Source organism: Colletotrichum orchidophilum (genome assembly GCF_001831195.1).
Source record: "Colletotrichum orchidophilum strain IMI 309357 chromosome Unknown Scaffold_70.1, whole genome shotgun sequence".
NCBI lineage: Eukaryota > Fungi > Ascomycota > Sordariomycetes > Glomerellales > Glomerellaceae > Colletotrichum > Colletotrichum orchidophilum.
The window spans coordinates 60,451-83,502 of record NW_019173026.1 but is presented as its reverse complement, the minus strand read 5'-3'; the positions used below and the strand labels follow the sequence as shown (position 1 = coordinate 83,502).

The following is a 23,052-nucleotide window of genomic DNA, read 5'->3' as shown; positions in this document are numbered from 1 at the left end:
ATTCGTACCTGCGACTGCCACAGGCAGCTTCTCTGAGTGAAGCAGGAGGGGAAGCTGGCGGACGCTTCTCTCGACGACGACGTCGCCATTTTGTGTCACATCAAAAAGAAGCCAAACCATGTGCGATGGTCCTCTAGATTCGATAGCAGAGATACGGAAGATCAAGAGGTCCAAGTTCGAACTGCCCTTCTGGGCATCGTCCGCGCCTTTGCTGCACCGTCTCGTCATCGGCGTGGGTTGGAACCATCCAATGCCATGTCTCACGATGACTATCAATTGCACGTCAACCAGATTCCTGTGCGCTGTTCCCCCGACATTCCGTCGCACAGCCCCAGCCTTGCGGTAGTTGAGGAAGCGGGAGTCAGGACTGCAATGCAAAACCATGGGGGAACTCTTCTCGTTGCCCTATCTAAGAAGCAGACAAGGGGTTTGGGACACAAGGCCTAGAGTGCTGATCAATGTCAGTGTTTAGGGGTCGCAGGTACGCAGGAGGTGTCGGTGACGGTCGAACCCGAACTGGGCTCTGAGGACAGCCTCGGAGTGGAGTGCGGATTGGACACTATTAAAATAGCAGAAATGGAGAAGGGAACGGCCGAGACTCGCAAAAGGTGGAAAGCATGTGATGAATGGAGACGGCCGACGTTTAGCAAAGAGCTCCGGCGAGACCCACGATGGCGATCCCGTCGCTCTGCCGCGCTTATGGTTGGCTGGCGGGTCCCTGATGTTGGTTTCTCAATCTCTCAGGGCTGCGTTGATAGGTATTGATCTTTCAAGGATTGTTGATGAGGTTGGATTCCGACAGAGCGCGAATCGGCGCACCTGGCTTTCGCAGGCGAAGCGAGCTCATGCCATGGGGGCGTGCAGTGTCAGTGCGGACGGTTGTCATCTGGGCCAACGCAACGTCAGCCAGCATTAGCAGTTGGGTCCTTGGTTTCCCGAGGTGAAGGCTAAGCTGGGGGGTTAGGATGGACAAACGTCCTTGGGACTGTGACAGCGGCGCTATTCCTGCAAGATTTGAGACACGAGGAACCGGCGAGCAGGTACCTATACTTGGACCCTAGGCGCCTTTGGCATGTTTTGGTGAGGGAATCAGGCAGACAAAAGCCAAGGTCATCAGGTCCGGAAGAAGGGGAACTGTCGAGCATCGGACTTATCGATACATCCGCATCGTGTCGGGCTGGCAGGGCCTGCTGAAAGGGCAACAATATTAGGACGGACTATTGCTACTGGTTCCAGCCACACTACCGCGAATGTGTGTTTGCAGTGGTGGTGTCTTCTGATAGGTCGAGTAAGTTGAGCGTGGAAAATGTCATCAGCGGCGCAAGCGAGGTTGACGAAGGGCCCAAGGGGAGAGACATGGGACGGCGGCGATGGTTGAGGCCAAAGCAGCTAGAGTGGACTTCTGCGTTGCGACGGTCTCAACGACAAGTCTCGGCAGTCGGGATGGCGGTTCAGAGACGTGCAGTAAGCCATTTCTAAGTGTGACGAAAGGTATGGGTGGTGCTTGACCAAGGGCGCTAATCGACGTTGAGTGCGAGGTGAGGTGAAGCGTGAGAGAGGAGGCTCACATCCCGGTGACGAGATGAGGTTCGAGATGGAGAATGTGAGGTTCTTTGCAAAGCTTCCAGAACGCTCGACGCCGGCTGCCACCCTCCCCACCAAGGTACATCGTACCCGTTCCTTCCGCCTTTCTTCCCTAAGGGATTGCCTAGAGTTACCGAAGGAAGCCGTCGGCCACCGAAGGATCAGAAAGGCAGAAGGCAGGTACTGACGATAAGGATGGAAAGGTGTGGGTGAGGGTGAGAGAGTGTGTGCCTGGAGGACGCCATTCCTTCCTCTGCATGCCTCCTCCCCCCCTCCTTTCCCCTTACCCCTTCCCCCTTCCCCCTTCCCCCTTTCACCCTAGGTTCGAACAAGCACTTGCTTGCGCCTGACCTGCAACTGCAAGTCACCTCTGTTGAAAGTAGTTGGTTTCTGAACAGGCTGCCCGACGGCGGCAGAAGGCGCGTCGAAGTCTGCATGGAAGGTCTGGCAAAAGCGCCGCCCGTTCTGTTGCACGGCGCAGAGGATGCGATGCCCTGCAACTATTCTGCAGTGGCACACTCTGGTGCTCCTGAGCACAGGCGCCACGGCGCAGCTACCTTAGTCCAGAAGGCAGCATGCTCAGCAAGCAAGCCAAGGCTTCGATGGCCCATTGCACCCTGTGCTTCTGTAGCATTCTAGAGAAAAGGCCTCGGCCGGAAGGGCTGGGGTGGAATTGAGGGTGATCCGGTGTGATGAGATGCTTCTTCCGAGGTGTTAGGCTAGGGAAAAGTGTGCTTGTTGTGTAAGGTATCAAGGGGAGAATGTAAATATCCTCGGACATTATTAGTTAGAGTCGGAGTCGGGTGTTGAGTGTTGCACGTCGAATGGCAATCACCAGCGGACTAGACGCAAGCGCCTTCCATTAGCTAAACGTTCTTTCCTCGGGTGTCGCTCCTTCGAGTACCGGCGCAAATTCTCCAGTGCGGGCGGGAACAGAACTGGGCTCCTGCATCCCGCCCTCCCTCCCTCCTTCCTCGCCCCCCCCCTTCCACATCTCGCAGACCTCGATCCAACCCAACCCAACTCACCTCCCTTACCTAACCATGCGTCTAGCACGCATCCGTCCAATCAAGCATGGGTTTGCCGTCTTTACCTAGCCTACCACTGTCACCTATGTGCGTATGTAGGTACTCGGTATCCTTAACCGTACAACGACGACAAGCCTTTCTTCACTGAGCCAGGCATATCCTATCCTTCGGACGAGGCTTGGGTCATCCAACGGCTACCGCGTTTAAGAGCCGGAGCCAACCACGACCGACTCCGCATATGGGTACGTTGCTCTTCAGATGTCACAAACTACACCCCTTCGTCACCTGTTGCCATGCCCATGATCCATCGACCAGCAGCGCCCTCCGGTGTTGGCTGAGCTACGGGTACGAAGTACGGGAAGCTCCATATACTCCGTACCCGCCTCTACCTTGGCCCGGAGTGAGCGCATCGGCAGACAGGGTTGCTGGGCTAAAGATAACGAATTCTCTTCGCTCGAAACAACCGGCGATGATATTGGATATGGATTCAAAGTACACAAGACCCGTATGCCACGGATATGAGACACATGCGAATTGCATCGCCCACTCCACCAAACAAGACCCATCAACCACCACCTTGTCCAGGATGCCAAATGCGGTCACTGACTTGTGTCTGCCGCGGCACCTACCTGTCGCACTGGCACTCTATGGGCACGGGCGTCTTGCATCTGCTTGGAAATCAGGAACATATGCTGGAACGGGAACAGGAACAGGAAATCTCCATCAAAAGCTGGCCATGGATCATGGACCAGAATTGCTCCGTCGTGGGGCGCGGGGGTTCACCCGTCGTTCATGTCCGACGCTCTCTGACATTTCCCACGCCCTCACGCCGTGTGGTCGTCGACAACAAGTCACCAAGTGGTCAGTGTTGACCTGGTGGATTGACTGGGCTCCAACACGACCGATGAACCACCCCGTCATCATCCTGGTCAGCTCGGTTCAAGGGAATGCCTACCGAGGAACACGGAACACGGGTGAGATCGAGTTACAAAGCACTTTGCCGTTAGATACCTGCCACTTGACACGGGACTCCTCGTCAAAACTACGTACCGACAGCGGCGGCCGACACCTACTCACTTGTAGCTTTCGCCTTGGACTCAGGCGCCGCCGCGCGCCGCACGCCGCACGCCTCACCCGCTCACTCCATCTCACTACAGATATCTCTCACTCACTTCAGGTGTATGCTCTGTCCGTACTATATTACAGAGACTGACAGAGAGGAGACTGACGACCAAAACGAGACCAAGTCCGACAATAACTGCAGTGACAAGCATCACTGCGTCATCTCCGTGGCTGTTTCTGTCACATGTACTCCGCTCTTCTGCTCACTTTGGGCTTGTAGGTCTCGCTGTTCGTGGGCCTCAATGAACCTTTGCACGTCCTCTCTTGTCGCCGCAATCTTGCGACAGTCATGTTAGACAAAGTCTCGACCCAATGCGCCTATCGGCTGTTGACTGGGACCATACAGTCACCTAAGCTAAGCTACTACACTACATAGATGGACCGTACGGGATTGTCCAGTTACCAAGACGCGGCTTCCATTGGCAGATGCTGCTCGGCGGTGTCATTGGCTGGGTTGATCGAGGCTGCAGCCGCCAGTTCGTCCAAACATTGAACTTTGAACTACTCCTTTTCTTGGTCTTTTGATTGCAAAGAGCTGTCAGACCAAGGCTACTCAGACCACGAAGATGGTGTAAAACGAAGAGGGCCTTGCTTGGTTTCACTTCACATTACGGATACCGACCTCGTCCCTCGTCCGCTCATCCAAGCTTCAAGTACCGTTCCAGCCTCACCCCCGTCCGACGACAATTGTCCGCGTCGTTTTTTAGCTCGCGGCGCCTTGTTTCTTGCCCGCAGCAGGCCGAAAGTTAATTGCACACAGGCTCGTCGTTCTTCACAGACGCCTCGCAGTCTGTATTGTGCAGAGATTCCAGATGCAGATGAAGCACGCAAGCTGGCTGGCTGGCTAGCTGGAGGATCCCCCGGGCTGCCAATCACCCTGGCCACGGCCGCCATCTCCGCCCTCGCCGTTGTCGTTGTCCTTGCATGGACCGACCCTGTCCTGCTCTGCCCTGCCCTGTATGTAGCGCGGCAGATGCAGCAGCATTGCATCGCATCGAGTTGCTAGCAGGGGCCTTCATTCAGGGAGCAGCAGGGTGGGTTTGTGGTGGGTTTGCAAAAGGACCTGAGCTAGGGTGAGGCTAGGCGCGAAGAGGAGCAGCAGCCAGCCAGCGAGCCACTCTCTACTCTCGAGTGCAGACGTTCATTTTGAAGACTGACGGACGGACTGACTGTGCAGTCGTCACTGGCAGGCTGCAGAACGAAGCCTGTCTCATCTCTCTGTCTCCCCTTCTCTTGACCGGGTCTTTGACAGACGAATGGTATGATCCAAAGCGCGGGCCAATCTGAGACTTGCCAACGTCGGCAGAATCCTAGCAAATGGCAGTTACCAGAGACGCTCCCGCAATGATGCTATTTCCGATGGATCTACCGTCAATGTCTCGTCTTGCCCGACCTCCTCGTCTGTCAGATACGCCGGACAAGGCCAGGCGAAGGCGGGAAGCAAGCAGGGGGTTCGCGGGCTGGGAATGGAAACTGTGATGCTCAGGGACCGAAAAATACGAGTTGTTGGGGCCGAATACCTCACGGCAGGGATCTCAAGCGCCGCCGAATGAGAACATGTCGTCGACTCGTCCCTTGTTTGCCTTAACTGGTGCGTGGATTGATCACTATCCGTCTCGTCTCCTTACCTCGAGTCCCCCCCCCCCGCAATCCTCTATCACGTCTTATCTTGCTGCCCTCCCGTGCTACAGGTTCTTTTGCGGCGACCAGGTTGGATCTCCGTTCATCGTATGTCACCAGTCATGGATTGAACCTCTATTTTTCTACATCTCCTACTTCCCGGCTGTCCTATCAAGAGCGGAGAGCAGAGCGGATACCGAACATATTGATTGCATACTGTCTTTGTCCGGCCGAATATTGTGCGAAGATGGCTCATAACCATCGCACGAGACGTGTCCGAGACTACCCCTGGCTATGCTGTTCTCTCCAACTTTCTAACCTCTAACCTATGATATAGTCTTGGAGAGAGGCTTTCGTTCAGGCTCTTACTCCGCATTCAACCCTCTCCTCTTCCCCAACATTGACAACTAACAAGATAGAACGCCCACGAAAGCCACCCGCACCGCACCGCACCGCACACACTTGGAAAATTTGGGGGGGGGGGGGTTATGGATGAGGCATGCAACCCCTCCAAAAAAAAAAAAAAATGGACGACAAGGGGCCCTTGTCGCATCGTCCGGCCACATCTTGACCAGAACAACCTAAAATCGCGGGCAAGCCAGCGAGAGGCAAGGTACCTACGACAGTACTAGTAGCCACGGTCGAGAGCCCTGGGCTCTTGTGCCTGCAATGAAATGGGGACTCCCTCTTTGCCTACACTAGGGATCCCCTGCTCTTCAGACATCTGGCAACAGACCCGCTGATCTGCTCATCTTCGTCCTCCCACTCTCGACTCCCACTTGCCCGCCGCTCGTCTCTAGCCTTGCCTCCCACTCTTCGTTGTGTCTCTCGAGCTTTTACCTCCCGCATCCACTAAGATCGAGAGAACGGCCAGGAACCCAGAGACGAGGCACACTCCCCGAACGCTGCTCTCTTCTCACACACCCATACAACCCGGTTCGCCTTCACGTAGGTTTCTCTCTATCGGTCGACATCGCCCGCCCCCGGTCTCTCTCACTACGTCTCTCTCCTTACTGTGCTGTGCTGGTGCTGTGCTCCTCCAAGCATCCTCTTGTACTCATTCTCTCCCCCCCACCCCCGTCGGTGCTCTCTTTCAAGTTGCCTCCTACCCCCCGTCAACGCACATGATGTACTTCCACACTGCCTGCGCAATACCCGCATCCCTCCCCCGGACGAGTTGCTTGCTGAGGCCCAGGATCCTCGCTCGCCGCTTGTATATCTCTAGCCAATCTATCATCCATGTAGCCAATGGTTGTCAACGAGAACGCTCACCACACCTCGATACATTTATACACTCCTCGTCCCCGAGGCTTGCCACACTTGGATGAATTACTGTGCCTCTTGACTTATCGTCTCGCTTTCATCTTTTGCTCTCTTGCCTCCAGCGGTATACCATTTTACTCCCCAGATTACCATCAATTCTTCCATACCGTCGTTGCCGGACTGCCTTACTTTTCGACGCCGATATCATACCACCTACATCCTGAGCAACAGTCGGTCTCGCGTGTGTGCCATTAAACACACTTGACAGTCTCAAACCACCCCTCAACCTGAAAACAAGACAAGATGACCGCTCCCATAACTCAACAACAATCCGCGCAAGCCAAAGATGCAGCCGCTGCAGCCTCGGTTCGCAAAAGGAGAAGACGCGCTCCCGCCGGTGGCGCCGCCGACGACTGCTTCACCTGCTCCAAGAGGAACGTAAAGTGTGACCGCAGGCGGCCCTACTGCTCACAATGCCTCGAGATCGGCAACGAGTGCTCAGGCTACAAGACTCAACTGACCTGGGGCGTTGGCGTTGCTAGCAGAGGCAAGTTGCGCGGTCTGTCTCTTCCCATTGCAAAAGCACCTCCCGTTGCCGGAGTTGCAAAGAAGTCACCCTCGCGTCCCCGCGCAAACTCGACGGCCACCAGCGCAGGCTGGGCTGATGCCGACGACATGTCTCGGAGGAGTCCCCGTAACGATGCCGGCTTCTCGCCAGAGCACGTCGTTTCGACACCCACAACACCCTACCCTCACAGCTACGACATGCTCTCCATGTCACATCCCGAGCACACACCATCGATGACGGCGGGACATTGGGGCAGCCTCCCGTATTCAAATAGCATGCCGACGGATGGTCCCAATTACAGGAAGTTGGGTGCTCATCTGGGACCTCTTCCCATCTCGAACGCGCTATCTTCCTCCCTCGAGTCTGTCAGCGATGGCGATTATATGTCACCCATCAACCACTCTTACTCGAGAGACGACATTCCCTTCCTCCACAGTCCCAACGTTATGTACGACGGCTACAGCACCCACGGCTCGCCGGTCCCTCAAAGTCCCATCTCAGCCATTCTCATTGACCAGAGAGCCCCGACATCGTGCCCAAGCCTCGTGTACGCCCCATCCGAACACAGCTCCAGTCTCACATCGCACATGGACAACTTAGAAAGCCAGTTGAGTCAGAAACTGATGCGGGAGTGTGACACTCTGAGTGAGACGCCCTGCCCGGCTGCTCTGCTTTTAGGATCAGACTCGCTGACGTGACGGCTTTAGGCGTACCCGAGATGGATGCATATAGCACGAGTTGCAATTCCAACGGCCATGTTTGGACCTCTCCCCCCCCGGAGGAGATGTCACCGCACCATTCAGATCACCACGCTTCGGCTCAGTGGCCCACCATGTTTGAGCCGCAGGCCGTCCACGTCAACTCCGACCTTATTGCAAAGATGCCCTTCTTCATGGACTACTACAAGAACATCATGTGCCCGTCCATGGTCTTCATGGACGGGCCCGGCAACCCGTACAGAGAACATATTCTCCACCTGGCTTCAAGCAGTCAGAGCCTGCAGCACGCCATTTGCGCCTTGTCCGCCTGCAACCTGCGGATGAAGCGAAGACTTAGCCTGGGCCAGGACACGCGTGAACTCTCCGAGAAGCTCATGGCCGAGAAGTCGACCGCCGAGTCGATGGCGGACGCCCAACCCGAGGACCAGTCCCTCTCCGAGGAGTACCAGCACCGGAACCTTGCCGTCCATCTCCTCAACCAGCAGCTCAACGACCCGGTCAAGTCCAGCCATGACTCAGTTCTCGCAACGATCCTTCTGCTCTGCCACTACCGCATGGTGGAGTCAGGCATCGCCAAGTTCCACACCCAGTTCGCCGGTGTCAAGAAGATCCTTTCCATGCGACGATCGCAGAACCTGGCCCCTTCCCGCGACTCTGCGTGGATGGAGGCCATCTTTACCCACTTTGATGCCATCTCGGCCAGCATCAACGACCGTGAGGCTCAGCTCAACTCTACATTCTACGGCGTGATGCCCGACGCTCAGCTCCTTCCTCCGGGTGCCGAGAACCTTCTCGGCTGCGACCGGGAGCTCTTCAAGACCATTAGCAAGCTCGGCAGGCTCAACCTACTCTCACAGCACCGCTCGGTCCAGAACCTCGTCACCGGCCCCATGGCCCGCAACATCCCCTCACGCTCGGAGTCGCCCCTAAGCTCGCCCCTGGGTCACTCTTACAAGAGCAACGTCAACGGCCTACACCACCAGCAACTCGGTGACATTTACAGCTTGCCCGGTCACCGTTTCGACGGCAACGGGTTCGGCTCGACCCTGGACGACGACGAGTTTGTCTCGTCGACCCTCTGCTCTTCGGCAACGTACGACGATAACCGCAACAACTTTTGGAGAGAGTGGAAGGATGCTCGCCTCGCCCTTCAAAGCTGGGAGTTCGACTCGGCCCGAGTCCACGCGTCCCTCCCCTCCCCCGCGACCCCTGCTCAGGTCAGGGACCTGGGCTCCCTGTCCGAGGCGTTCCGCTACGCCGCCCTGCTGTACACGGAGCGCCTGGCCTCGCCCAACGTCCCCTCGACGCACAGCAACTTCCAGAACCTTGTCTCCCAGGTCGTCTACTACGCCACGAGCCTTGAGGCCGGCAGCCAGGCGGAGAAGTTCCTCCTGTGGCCGCTCTTCGTTGCGGGCAGCGAATGCGTCAACAAGCTCCAGCAGAACATTGTGCGGAGCAAGTGCCGCGACATTATGGCGCGCTCGGGTTACATGAACAACCTGGCCGCTCTCGACGTGCTGGAGAGGCTCTGGGCGGGCGAGTGGAAGGATAGCGAGCCTCGGAGCCCGGCAGCTGTCAAGCTTGAGGCGATGCGCCGGGGCCCGTTCAACTGGACCAGGTGCATCGGAGGTCCCGGTGTCGAAGTGGAGTGGATCATGTTTTAAGGGTGTGGCTTTTTCTTTCTTTGCTGCAGCTCGCTTCGCCTTGCGGAGCTTGGATGGATCACCAGGAGTTTTGCAGGGGAAGTGGAAAACGGAACACCAAAAAAAGAAGACTCGGGAAGCACGACCACGAGTCAAGCGCAAAAAGGAGAGAGAGAGAGAGAGAGAGTTTTCTTTTCATTACTCCGGCTGGCAAGCTGGACTTGGGATCACGACTGATGAGAAGGGGGGCGGTGGTCTATCCGATCTGTAAACCTGTACAATAGCAAACTACGACGACACTTTGTGGGCATACATACTGATAATGCGGCGTTAATTATGGGAAATAGGAGGAAGCTGGGCAGGGAAACATGGTCATCTCTTGGACATGTAGGCCTCAAGATTAGCTGATTGCATGGACGGAGGATAACTTGGAAGACTGATCGAGATAGCTTCCGCAATACAAACACCACGAGAAGGCAAACATTTTCAACGCACACAACTTGATGTTGCTTATATCCTCAACTACTTTCAAATAAGGCTTCTTCCTTCATCATTGTCTCTTTGTTGACAAGACTTTCATGTTCTTACCACGCTCGAGTTGTCAGAGGTCCGAAATCCAGGCTCGACTTTGCCACGACAGCACGCTCAAAGGACGAGACCGATGGCGTTCGGTGATGGCGTGCTCCATCACGATGGTACCTGCGTTGCGATACCGAAACAACCGCCAGGCGGCGCGGCGGATCCCTCCTAACTCCAGGGACCAGCTGTTCTTGTGTGGCCGGAATATTCCCAGTATGCGTTTTCCATGTCGTCTTTCCAGCGTTTCATTGCGTTGAGCTGTATAAACAGCAGGCCAAGCTGAGCGACGAAGGGAAGGGAAGGGGGGTGTGAGATGAAAATAGGGGGAGGGGGGTGGACAGGTGAGTAGGGCGAGAGGGGGTGAACCGACGATGAGGGGTGAGGATAATAATGATGTTCCTAGGTATATCCGAATGGTGAACTGCTTCTTTGCCTCCCGCTCGCCCCGGCCCAAGACTTCCAAGCCCAGATCCACCACTTGTCGAAGGACCTGTCGTCGTCCAGTCGCAATCGCTCCAAGCGCCGTAAGGAGCGGGAGGCGCATGTGCGCGATCCCATCACCCATGTGCCTGAGGACTAGAACAGGGGGGGACGCAGTTTACTTTATCCGTGCTCTTTTTCTTTTCTCCATCACTTAATTAAGGGAAAGTGTCGATGGGCTGCTTAATTATACCGGTCTGTGCAAGATCGGGATCTGAACACTAGACGATGATGACCTTGCGGCATTAGTTCGGACCGGAGGACGGCGATGGCGATATGTGGAGAGATACTGAGAGAGAGAGAGAGAGCGAGAGAAATAGAGAATGTAAAGCGCACAGTCAGCTCTGCTGTCGCTGAATCGTCCGGCCCCGTAATCCCATCCTGTACTACGGCTATAGCATCGCGATCCTTGGCAGCTCGGTTACTCCAGACCGAGCCAAGCAAAATCGACGGCTGGAGTGCAGTTCGGTTTGTGATATTCGATATGCTTGTCAGCCAGCGGATGAAGCCTTGCTGAAGGGGTCCAAGGGGGAGAGGAGAGGAGGTCACTGTTGCAGGACGAAGTGCCCACACCACACACCACGCCAAACACCTGCAAACTGCTCCTCGCTTGCTGCGGAGGGCGGGTAGTTGAAGGACAATGACGGAGGAGGAGGAAGGATAGAGACGTTGGTGCAGTAGTTGGCTCTGTAGCGCAGCAGACTGCCCCGAGAGACAGACAGAGGGGGTGGGGGGGACGGACGGATCAAGGGCATCGGGGTAAAAGCAGACTGGCTGGAGAAGTGAATGACGGCCAGGGTATGAAGTGACAAGGATCAAGGGTTCATCTCTGGGCCTGGGGAAGAGGCGTTGACGATGAATCCACCCGAGCCAAAAAAGTTCCTAGGTGTGGGGGTGATAAGGGATGTTCGGGCCAAGAAATTCCGGCCGGGCCCCTGACTGGCTGGATTTCACGACAGACGACGCGGGACTGGATGGGCATTTGTGGTCTCTCCGATCTGGCGACGCTTGGTTCTCTGGCAGGGCTCAGGGGGTGGTGAATCCGTGGACAGGGGGCCAAGAGGGGCCTGGCTAGATCATGGATCAGAAGAGAGGAGGACATCCACAAGGCCCGACAGGGAGTTGGGGAGATGGCAAAGGGTGGAGAGAGAGACCGAAAAGAGAGAGAAAGAGGGACTGCCCGCCCGGTCAATGGTCAGTCGTGGATATTTGACCAGGGGAAGCTGACCGACACACGGGCAAGATTCAAGAGCGACGACAACCCCAGCCGAGCCAGACACTGGCAGGAAGAGGTGACAGGGGAACTCGAGGCGGTGGCGATGGGGACCCCATCTGCACTGCTCCCTCCTCGGTACTCGCTGTACAGAACTCGAGGCAGAGAGTCAGAGAGTTCGGACCCGACTGCACCTGGTCCTGTGCGAGATGGAGAACGTCGCAGAGTCAAAAGACACCTTAATCCATATTGACTACTCTGCCTGACCTAGCATCAAGCACAAACTAACAGGCTTAATCTGGTACATGCGCAACGCTACCACTACCGGCCTTGTCTGTCTGTTCCGCCCGCTCTATGTGCACTATGAAGTACTGCTCATCTGCAGACTGACTGGGGGGGGATTGAGAAGGCCTGCGATATGCAGAGACCTTTTGCGAGAACCAAAGTAAGAGTGAAGCTACTGCGTACCCGAACAGATTGGCGGCCGCTGGCAACGGCGGCGAGCGAGAAACAAGAAAAGACACTGAAAGATAGCACGAGCCATCTCTGGGAAAACCAAAGGAGATAGATAGCGATTAAAAAGCCGAGTTTCTTGTTGACTTTTGTGAATTAGTCGAGTGCCCCCGGTTCACGACGGTGACTTGGTGAAGAAGTGAGATGACGGACGCGTGGGGGGTCTCACCCTCACGACTCCCCCCCCCCCCCCCCCCCCCCCCCCCCCCCCCCCCCCCCACCCCCCCCCCCCCCCCCCTCCCCCCCCACCCCCCCCCCACCACTCCCCCACCCCCCCCCCCCCCCCCCCCCCCCCCCCCCCCCCCCCCCCCCCTTCGACCTGACCTCACCCGTGACCCAACTACAACCCAATCGTGATGAACAACAATATCGAGGCTTCACCAGGTCTATGATCTCATCGAATCAGCTCAGGATGCACTTTGGTCCCTTGGCCGTTGATGACTGGCAGCATTCTAAGGCAGCAAAAGTCACGCGACGTGGAGGCGGCCCTGACGCTGTCAGTTTCACATACTGACTACTTTTCCCTCCTTCATCGACTACCGCAATGACGCCATGCACGACTACCAGCGATCCGACACGGAAGACTTTCACTACCCGGCGACGCGTGTGGTTCATCATCCTCGTCCACGTATCATCGCCCGCCTCGTGCCGTAATCCACAATGTGAGGCGGTCCTTCAACCGCGGTTAGCAAAGCACGCAGAAGCACAGGATCCACCATCGTGACTTTGTAAGTTGTAGTAGGTATCCGTACGGATAGTGATACAGAGTAATTAGTGCGGCTAAGGGGCGGGCGGCAGATGAAAAGAGAAGGGTGTGTATATGACGAGATAGCAAAGGCAAAAAGGCGAAGTCGAGATCGGGCAAGGCGAAGTGTTCACCTGCACCACTTCGTGCCAAGGGAACGCGAACGGAGGACCCTTTTTTTTGCTCATCGAGGGGTGTGAGAGTCTGAGAGATAGACAGACTAGGGGAAGTTGAGGCTCCATATGTCAAAGTTTTGAGATACCATGCCCCGGCCCATCGCCTATCCGTCCTTTATTATACTTGCCTCGGTTTGTGCCTTCTTTTGAACAAGACTTTTTCTTCCTTGCAAACGCAAGGGGACAAGGGTGGGAAACGGCACTTGGCTGGGGTGGGGAGCTTTAATTCTTCTAGTGGCAACTCGTAGCATTTTCGCGATTCAGGGATTCGGACAATCACCTTTCATCTGCTCTACGAGTAATGAAGAGTCCAATATACGGCCCGACTTGACCGAAAACCCAAATTAAGCTACTCTTACACTTTTACTGCCCTCCCAGGGCCTCCGATGTGCATCTGCCGCGCCCGAATCGCCGACAATTATCACTCAGCTCTGCGCCTCTCACGCGACCGACTTGACTCGCCCTCGCCCCGAGCTTCTTTTCTGCCCGTCCCTCCATAGACGGGGGACCGGGACAGGCTCACCGCGGCTATCTCCCTCACCCAATCTCCGCACCTCTCCATCCACCTGAACCTCCCCCCCCCCCCCCCCCCCCCCCCCTCCCCCCCCCCCCCCCCCCCCCCCCCCCCCCCCCCGCCCCCCCCCCCCCCCCCCCCCCCCCCCCCCCCCCACCCCCGTCTCTTCTTCATCATCATCCTCGGCTTCTTTCCCTTCAACCGCGCCACTTGAACCGGCTCTGCCGCAACATGTCAAGCAGACCCGTGGGCAGGACCCCCTTGTCCACGACGACCAGGCTCCCGAACCAGGCAACCATGTCCTTGCCGTAGAGGCCGCACACCCACTGTTCGTAGCCGCTAAGTCCGTACCAGCCTGCCGGCGTGGTCTTAAGCGCGGCCTCCACCTCGCCCCTGAGTTCAATCGCCTTCGCGGCCGGCGTGTGCCGCAGCCTGTCCAGCGCCCGGCTCAGCGCCGGCGACGTGCGCCTCCGGTGCCGCGCAAACTCCTCGTAGCTCATGAACGGCTGCTCCCGTAGATCTCTGTAGTCGTCCGCGAGCAGCCACGGCGGGTGGTGTCGGGCGCCGGCGACGTCGACGTTGTCCCCCGTGTCCTCCTCGTAGGCCGCCTTCTTGAACCGGTACTCGGCCTCCTCCTCGGCCAGGAAGTCGTCCATGATCACGTCCGGGTCCTCGATGACGTCGTCGCGGATCAGGTAGAGGTGAATAAAGGGGTTCTGGAGTCCCAGGCCGCCCAGGGAGACGGGGAAATACAGGTAGCCGTCAGGGATATCCTCGACGCCGAACCGGTCGCCAATCAGCCGCTTCAGGTGCGCGCCAGCCCCGCCGGCGCCAAACAGCCTCTCCTGGATGCGGTGGAACGTCGCCAGCATGCTGTCCACGTGCTGGCGGGAGTAGCAGTTGGCGAGCTGGGCGCAGTTGGTCTTGAAGAAGCGAGCGCCGTAAATGTTCCACGCCTGGATCCAGTCGAACACGCTGCTGCACGCCTCCAGCTGCAGGCGCAGCTCGTCAATGTGCACGTCAATCTTGTCCTGGTCCAGGAGGAACCGCCCCGACACGGGGTCGAGCTTGAGGAATCCCCACACGACATGGCCTGATGGCAGCCGCCCCTGGGCCGTTGTCATAGTGCCCATCGTGGACTGTTGTTGGTTCGACCCGGCTACCGGGGGAGCGGCGGCGGCGGCGGCGATCCTGACGCTTCCCGTCTTGTCCCAGTTGAATTCCAGCCCTGTGAGGTTGACAAACTCGGTCATTGTCTCCCACGCCCGGGTGCAGGTCTCGAGGCCGCCCCATAGCCACATGTCATCGTGTAGTCGGTAGAGGCGGCAACCATCGGCTTGTTGGTTGACGGCAAAGTCCATGCAGAAGAGCATGGTCTCGGCAACAAAGTCCGCCAGGGGTGTGCTCAGGGGCGTGCCTCTCCTTCGGATCTGGGCTGGCGCGTCCGACGGGTCGCCGCTGAAGCGTAAGGGGCACTCGAGCACCCGCCGGAAGAAGCTGATCCATTCCCCGTCGACGCCGAAGAAGTCGAGCACGGCGAAGATGGACGAGTGCGGTACGCTGGGGCCGAACCACTTGAGGTCGGACCGGATGACCGTCACGTCGCTCCCCAACCGCGTCTGCATGATGATCTCGGACTGCACGAGGTGCAAGAGGTTCTGCACGACGGCGACGTGCGACTTGCGGCTGTCACCCTTCTTCTCCTTCCCGTCCGAGCCGTAGCCGCCGCGCTCCTCCGCCACCGACTGCGGCAGCTGGTCCAGCAGGATCTCTGACTTGAAGTGCGCTCGGAGCTTCTTCTCCACCGAAACAGGGCTCTCGATTTGCGCACCTTTTTTCAGGAAAAACCGTTGGCGGCGAACGTCTTCCTTGCTCATGGGCTTCGTTGCATCCTTTTCCACGCCCGGGCTTTCGAGAAACGTGATGAGAATCGCGCGCATCCTGACGGCCCACCGCTTGCCAATATGGTGGATAAAGATGGCCTGCAGAAGGTCGTCGTCCGGGTAGAAACGGTAGCGTCCGTTGAGTTGCCGCCGCACGTCGACCTCGGTCGCGCCGTCCCAAGCCCAGTTTTGTCGGGTCTGCATCCGCATGTTTAGCACGTCGGCGATCTCGCGCAGAACGACCTTGTTGTTGAGAAAGTCGTTGAGCGTCGTCCTTTTCTGATCCGTGAGGGTGTCCGTTCGGAGGAGACCGCGGATGGTGTTCATCAGGGAATCCTCGTCAAAGTGTGTAGCGGCGTCCCACGTTTCCTGGAATTTCTTGACGCTCTCCCTCAGCTCCTCGAATGCTCGGTGGATGTCCTTGGAGGGTGAGATGAACAGGCTCTCGAGGTAGCTCTTAATGGCCTGGCTATCCGTCTCCTTGGCATGGAAGACATAGCTCTCCCACGTCGCTCGTTGGTGGTGCATCTCCTCCCTGCCCACGGGGACGAACCCCGACTCGGCACCCTGTCCAGCGACCTTTCCAGCGGAGATCCATTCATTGACGAGCTTGCCGTAGAGTTCAGCATATCGATACTTTGCCGACTGGACGTCGAGCTCGTTGCGTATGGTGTTCTCGTAGTTGTTGAGGAAGCTATCGGAAACGCATGGGTCATACTCGGCTTGCTGGACGAAACGCTTGAGATTGTCGATAGATACCAGCGAGCCGTCGTCCACGGGAGCCATGGCAGGAAGCTTTTCGACCCGGTCGACCAACAGTTTGGCCCTTTTCCGGCTGTCCGTCTCATACGCCGCATCGTCTAGCAGTGCTCGCTTCCCCGACTCGTATGAAGCTTTCTGTTTATCCAATTGGCTGAGCTTCACACTTGTGATGGTGTGAAGGGTCTGGGACAAAATGTCGGAAGACGCCATCTCTGACGTTTGTATTTGTTGGAAAAGGGAGTGAGTTCCCGACGTTGTGAATCAGTGAAGAGTGGTGATGCTGAGAGAGTGAGAAGTGAGGTGAGAGACACTGGCCAAGTCTGCTTAAATACGGGAAAACATGTGGAAGTTATCAAGCGGCGCTGATTCAACTTGAAATGAAACGAATTGAGGCCATTTTTTCTCATGCCGAATGCTTGTTCGGCGTGAGTGTCCTCGTTTACTCGCTAAGCTTTGGATGGGCAGTTTGCCTGTTGTCAGACACCACCGGACATGGTCAAGTGGAGATGAGAGGAAACTGAGGCCATTTTCCGGCGGCCTCAGTGGCAACTCTTTCTCGGGAAGCAAACGTCGTGTACAAACAACATGGGGGAAGAAACAAAAACCATTTCTACCTGAAATTCCTTTTCTGTCATTTTGACACATGGTTTTTCAGGTAGACGACGCTTCATAGCACACTCGCGCAGAGAGATAAAAGAGAGAACCACCTCATACCTATACTGCTGGACCATTTCGATCTGGGCGTGCTCGGTCGCTTATCGATCCATCGCTGTGAAATGAGGGCGAGTTTTCCGGCATGTTAACGTCGCTTTCCGATTTCAAAACCCGACCGTTGCGAGATGCGTGTGAGGCCCTTGATTGAAGGGAGCATCATCAGCATCATGGCTTCCTCCAATCTCTTTTTTTTTCAATACCGAGTCGAAACACATGAATCTTTCCCACTGCCAAGATGAGGACAAAAGGCAGACGGGCGAAGTTAAAGAAAGAAGGCGCGCCGTGTGAGATTGACAGGGCACACCGACATCGGCACTGACGTGATTGCAAGGTTTCTGTCGATGGCAGGTGAGATAAGGAAGGCGTACGCAATGCTTCGGGATGTGCTAACCCAATAAACTCTTCGGCGTGATGCTTTGGATAGGTCAATGAAGATCAGTCGGGGCTGATTCCTCTGTGGCTGGGCGTCTGACACCAGTGACCAGAGATACCGACCATTGATTTGGGCTTATCGCAAGCCTCTGCGCAGAGTAGCACCTCACTCAGCGCGTGCTGCGCGGTTGCCTATTGCGGGCAGACGGCCGGGCACAGCTGCCAGGGGCGGGCGCCGAGTTTCGGGGTCCGGGGAACTGCCGTCACTGTGAATCTTCTTCAGCGATGCCATCCTTTTCCGGGAGCTTACATAAGGCACACTGACAAGGTAGAAAGCTTACACAGATGCAAAAGCTTTGACCCGAACGAGCGTTATCTACGGATACGCCCATCTCGACGACGGACGTTGACGACGTTGACGAAGGATTCTGAAGGGCTCACTCAACCCCCGACGGTCAATGCAGTGAAGGGAATCAGGTTTGAAGAAGAAGAAGAAGAAGAAGAAGCAAAGAGTGTGAGACCAAACCCCCAAAATGACGGCAGACGAAAAGCAAACGCGCCGCCGGGCCGCTACCGAACAGAGCTCCGAGACGACGCCCCTGCTCAACGGCAGTAGCACCAGCAATGGCACCGCCGCCGCCGCCAACGACGAGGAGACCACCGTCGTCGCCGACACTGTCTCCGGCGGCCGCCTGGCCCTCATCCTGGGCACCTCCTACTTTGGCGTCTTCCTCGGCGCCATCGACAGCACAATCATCGCCACCCTGTCAGGTCCCATCTCGAGCGAGTTCAAGTCCCTGAGCCTGATGAGCTGGCTCGCCACGGCCTACCTAATCTCCAACGCCGCCTGCCAGCCCATCTCGGGCAGGCTGACCGACATCTTTGGCCGCGGTCCCGGTCTCGTCTTCAGCAACCTCTTCTTCGCCGCTGGCAACCTCATCTGCGGCCTCGCGCGGACCGAATCTGTCATGATCTTCGGCCGCGTTGTCGCCGGCGTCGGCGGCGGCGGCCTCATGTCCATCTCCACCTTTCTCGGCTCCGATCTCATTCCCTTACGGCAGAGGGGCGTCTACCAGGGCATCGGCAACATCGCCTACGGCTCCGGCGCCATGCTCGGCGGCGTATTCGGCGGGCTCATCAACGACCACACAGCCATGGGCTGGCGACTCGCGTTCCTCGTGCAGGTGCCGCCCGTCCTCGTCTCCGCCGTCCTCGTCGCCGTCCTCGTCAAAGTGCCGCCAAAGGCCTCGGACAAGTCCTACCTGGCGCGCATAGACTTCTTTGGCGTCTTTTTGACAATTTCCTTCCTCGTGCTCCTCCTTCTCGGCCTCAATGCCGGCGGGAACCTCGTGCCCTGGATCCACCCCCTCCCGCTCACGACGATCCCCCTCTCCGTCGTGGCCTTTGTCGGCTTCATCATCTGGGAGAGCAGGGTCAAGCAGCCCATCATCCCCGTCCGCTTGCTCGCTAACCGGACCATCCTCGCCGCCTGCCTGACCAACCTGCTGTGCACCATGGTCATGATGATGGCCATATTTTACGTGCCGCTGTACCTCCAGGTCAACGGACTCTCGGCCACGCAAGCAGGCCTTCGGATCTTGACGTCGCCCCTGGGAGTCTCCATCATGTCCGTTGGTGCCGGCTACATCATGAAGAAGACCGGGAAATACGTGATCCCGGGCATTAGCGCCCTGGTTCTCTTCAATATCGGCATCGTCATCCTCACGCAATTCAACGAGAACACGCCGGCTTGGGTCAATTACGTTGTCTTCTTCCTGGTGGGCGGAGGCTACGGGGCCATGCTGACCATTACGTTACTCGGCTGCATCGCTGCCGTCGACCATTCGCAGCAAGCGGTCATAACGTCAGCAACATGTAAGTCATTCTTGGTGACATGGTAGCCGTCTGCAGAGACTGATTGATATTTGTAGACCTGGCCCGCAGTCTTGGGGGCACCATTGGCATCACCATCGGGTCCGCCGTGTATCAGAACGTTCTAAGGGTCAAGCTGTGGGATCGATTTGGCGATTACCCGAACGCTGCCGAGATCATTGGCCGGATCAGGGACGATCTCGACGAGCTGAAGAACCTCCCCCCTGGATGGAAGCCGGGCGTGATAGACTCCTTCAGGGAGGCGTTTGGCAGCGTGTGGTACACTATGCTCGGACTATCGATTCTTGCCCTCGTCTTTATTTCCTTGATGAGACAACATGTTCTTCACTCGACCTTGGAAAGAAGATGAAGGGCGGCCGCGACTTGTAATGTCATGCCCATCACGGCGCTCATTGGCAGAAAATCTCGGCTGGCTTCATATTAAGATGGCCAGTGCTTTCAGATTATCTCACGACTTCTTGGCCCCGTATCTAGAAAAGTCTTTTGACCCAATATCAACGTAGAAGATAGAATCATGACTGAGTCGTTTATGGTCCCTTCTGTTAATCTACCACAAAGAGATGGAAGGAACACATCTGCTGTCAATACAACTACTGTTGTTCTCGACCATTGATCATGGGGTGGAACATGATACTGCCCATCCTCAACTCCTCAAGCCGAGGTGACTTTGAACATCCGGGCGAACCGACCATGCCGAGTGCGCTGACCTAGCCTACCAATGGATTTGAGGCATATGGCAAACTGGCTTGGGGCATGGCGTCGTCCATCAGAGTGCCAGAGGACTTGGAAGGTGTGATGGATGGGCCTCCACCAGCATCCATGATGAACCAAGTATGCGGGGAAACCTCACACCGGTGCGTGTAAGACACCAAGACGAGGCATCCCTTGAGTCAAGCACAATCTCCTAGACCATAGTTGCGGATGCCATTGACCTCGATTGGCGTCAGCTCAGATGTAGTCGCTCGATGTGATGTGGTGGCTTGCTGGCTTCTTATTGGGCGCTGACAAGCTCATAGGTCTCGGGAGGAAGAATCTAGACATTGAACGGTTTCCAGTGGTGATGAATCAACTAAACTTTCCATCATTGGCTGAGGTGTCTGATTGGTTCTTCCGGGGTAGGAGCAACGACTATTCATCAGATGAACCTCGTCTCAAGTAGCTCACGCTGCTGTCTAAACGGTTGTCTGGGAAATACGATGGACGGGATGAGGGCCTTGCCAAATACTCTGGCTTCACGTCTATCGGTTCGGTTCATGTGAGAGTAACTCGGTTCCTCGCAACTCAAGGGCCTACTGTTCATGTCATGATTTGATTTCATTCAACGTAAAAAGCAGATGGTATATAAGCCCTACACATGGCCACAGGTCGTCACACATACGTCAGTGTATCACCATGCCCCCTTCACACCAACTTCCAGACACCGTCATTGACCTCAATTTTGATCTCGCGGTTCTCGTCGATGCTTTTCCTGCCGGCGTGGAGAATGGCCGTGGTGGCGATGGTGTTCTTGAGGGTGGGCAGGCCCTTTGCGTCGAGGTCCTTGGGCTTGAGCTGGCCCGAATTGACCTGCCTGCAGCCGTCGACGAACTTCTCGAGCGAGATGTAGCCGTAGCCGGTCTGGCCGTTGAAGTTGCCGTCCTCATCGGGCGCGTAGCGCATGTAAAAGGGGTTGTACCACATGAGCTGGCCCGCCGAGTCGTCGGCGACGTCGTAGCCGCGCTTGGCCTGGTCGACGCGGATCTCGCCGTTGGCGGCGAGGTAGTGGAAGTACTGGTTCGAGTGGACGCCGGCGCGCTGCGGCGCGGTCCAGCTGGCGGTGTAGACGCCCGTGGCCTTTCTGGTGGGGTCACCCGTCTTCTCCCAGTGGACGAGAACGGAGATTGTGTCCTCGGTGGCCGGGTCGCAGCCGAGGTCGGTGGCGATGCCCTTTGACGCCGAGGCGGAGACTTTTACGGGGACGAAGCCTTGTTGCGTGACCATGGAGTCGCAGATGTCGACGTGGTGGCTGTTGAGGTAGTAAGAGATGTCCGAGTCGACGCCGGCCCAGGCCTTGAAGGTCTCCAGCTGGGATTTGGGCTGGGACATGTAGCTGTAAAAGTAGTTGAAGTCGCCGAGCTTCTGGGCCTTGAAGCGGGCGTCTGAGTAGGCCGGATCGAAGCGCTTGTGGTGCTCGATGAAGACGTAGACGCCCTTCTTCTCGGCGGCCTCGATGAGGGCCTGGTGGTGCTCCAGGTCCTTGACGGCGGGCTTGGTCAGGAGTACGTGGATGCCGCGCTCGATGGCGTAGAGCGCAATGGGGTAGTGGGTGGTGTCGGGGGTGAAGATGGTGATGGCGTCACCGGCCTTGAGGGCGTCGATGGCCGTCTTGTACGAGTCGGGGTCCTTCTTGTCGTTGGCGGGGTATGAGTCGAAGGAGGTGTCCAGGCCGTTGTAGGCCTGGGTGATGTTCTTGTGGAGATGTTCCCCTTCAGCCGGTCAGCATGTCACCTCGACAATCTTGCTCGGGAAGCGGTTCCTACGTACTAATGGCGGGGAACTTTGTGCCATTGACGCCGACCATGCCCAGCTGGTTGACCTTGCCTCTTCTCCTCAAGTCAAAGAGAGTCAGGCCGACGACACCCACTTTCTTGTCCGAGCCAGAGGCACCGCCACCGACAAAGCCGGTGGTGTACTCTCCGGTACCAACCTGGTGATGGTGGAATCAGTAACTGGGACTGAGCGGTACGTGTGGGAATTGACTCACCATCAAGACATTGAGAGGCTCCATTTTGGTCGCGTCTTTTCTTTCAATGGTTTGAGTTATTGCGTGAGAGGGGGAGGAAAGTTTGAGAGTGATGGAGAAGAGGGAACCCTAGAGCTAGGACGGACGGCGAAAGCTAAGGTCTATATAAGAGGGGGTGGGAGATTATCGACGGGCTAAGTGGCACAAGAGCTCGGGCGAGAGGCAGCGAGGGAGCACCGATGAGAGAGGCAACGGGCAACAATGGGCAGGCCAAGAATGTTTTTCTTGGGACGAAGCTCGCTGTGGCATGGCGGCCAAGGGGAGCTCCCGTCTCGTCTTGTCTGGTGTAGTAGCTACTCCACGACAAGCTGGGCCCGGATAAATTGAGGGGCACAGGAGGGGGAAAGGCAATTGGAGGGATTTATCAGCCCCGCACTCCGCCGTGCGCCGGCTCCCCCAGCCCAGGCGCTGAACTGATCCGCTCAGACAGTACGATGGAGAGGAGCGTAGTGAGTCTTTGGGATAATTTCCTCTGGCGGTTCCTCTTGGCTTGCCTCGTCGAAATAACTCAAGATTGTACAAATGGCACGGCATACCTATGTATAGGTCATTATTCAGCGTAAAATAGTACCAACACGATGTGCGAGAGGCACGTGAAAGAAGCAAGTAAGACTTGCGGACAACTATTGATTGCATGAATGGAAACTTGTGCCTAGTGTGGAGGAAAGAAAAGAATGGGAGAGAAAAGTCCTGTAGCTGTCTCCGGAAACACATCCCGAGCATGACCGAAGCCACGGTGCCGGTGTTCGGAGGGGCACCGGCGTCATCAGTCCACGACGGAAGATGCGCCGCCACGCCCTCCTTTCCGGTAGTCATGGTGTGGCTTGCATTGCAAACAATTCTAAAATGCCTTAGAAGCGATTCCTACTTGAAGTTCAT

The 23,052-nt window shown here is 56.8% G+C and overlaps 5 protein-coding genes across 5 annotated transcripts, besides 1 other annotated feature; 3 read left to right on the top strand and 2 right to left on the bottom strand.

Annotated features, from left to right (window-relative positions):
• Nucleotides 1-458: 458 nt before the first annotated feature.
• Nucleotides 459-527: a sequence feature (Short protein (CORC01_08301, OHE96378.1) was converted to a misc_feature.).
• Nucleotides 528-3,516: 2,989 nt separating this feature from the next.
• Nucleotides 3,517-4,806, top strand: CORC01_08300 (uncharacterized protein; the record flags this gene model as incomplete). The annotated part of the gene is made up of 5 exons (XM_022619933.1): nucleotides 3,517-3,586; nucleotides 3,669-3,950; nucleotides 4,111-4,210; nucleotides 4,524-4,691; nucleotides 4,758-4,806. 5 exons carry the CDS (start codon nucleotides 3,517-3,519, stop codon nucleotides 4,804-4,806), a joined length of 669 nt encoding a protein of 222 aa, XP_022473537.1.
• A 2,114-nt stretch (nucleotides 4,807-6,920) lies between these two features.
• CORC01_08299 (uncharacterized protein) lies at nucleotides 6,921-9,568 on the top strand (the record flags this gene model as incomplete). Its single annotated transcript, XM_022619932.1, has 2 exons — nucleotides 6,921-7,830; nucleotides 7,893-9,568. 2 exons carry the CDS (start codon nucleotides 6,921-6,923, stop codon nucleotides 9,566-9,568), a joined length of 2,586 nt encoding a protein of 861 aa, XP_022473536.1.
• Nucleotides 9,569-13,964: 4,396 nt separating this feature from the next.
• On the bottom strand, nucleotides 13,965-16,622 carry CORC01_08298 (uncharacterized protein; the record flags this gene model as incomplete). Its single annotated transcript, XM_022619931.1, has 1 exon — nucleotides 13,965-16,622. One exon carries the CDS (start codon nucleotides 16,620-16,622, stop codon nucleotides 13,965-13,967), a length of 2,658 nt encoding a protein of 885 aa, XP_022473535.1.
• A 1,409-nt stretch (nucleotides 16,623-18,031) lies between these two features.
• Nucleotides 18,032-19,740, top strand: CORC01_08297 (major facilitator superfamily transporter; the record flags this gene model as incomplete). Its single annotated transcript, XM_022619930.1, has 2 exons — nucleotides 18,032-19,373; nucleotides 19,430-19,740. The coding sequence occupies 2 exons, from the start codon at nucleotides 18,032-18,034 to the stop codon at nucleotides 19,738-19,740; spliced, it is 1,653 nt and encodes a 550-aa protein (XP_022473534.1).
• A 1,052-nt stretch (nucleotides 19,741-20,792) lies between these two features.
• CORC01_08296 (oxidoreductase family protein) lies at nucleotides 20,793-22,158 on the bottom strand (the record flags this gene model as incomplete). Its single annotated transcript, XM_022619929.1, has 3 exons — nucleotides 20,793-21,856; nucleotides 21,915-22,077; nucleotides 22,135-22,158. The coding sequence occupies 3 exons, from the start codon at nucleotides 22,156-22,158 to the stop codon at nucleotides 20,793-20,795; spliced, it is 1,251 nt and encodes a 416-aa protein (XP_022473533.1).
• Nucleotides 22,159-23,052: the final 894 nt, after the last annotated feature.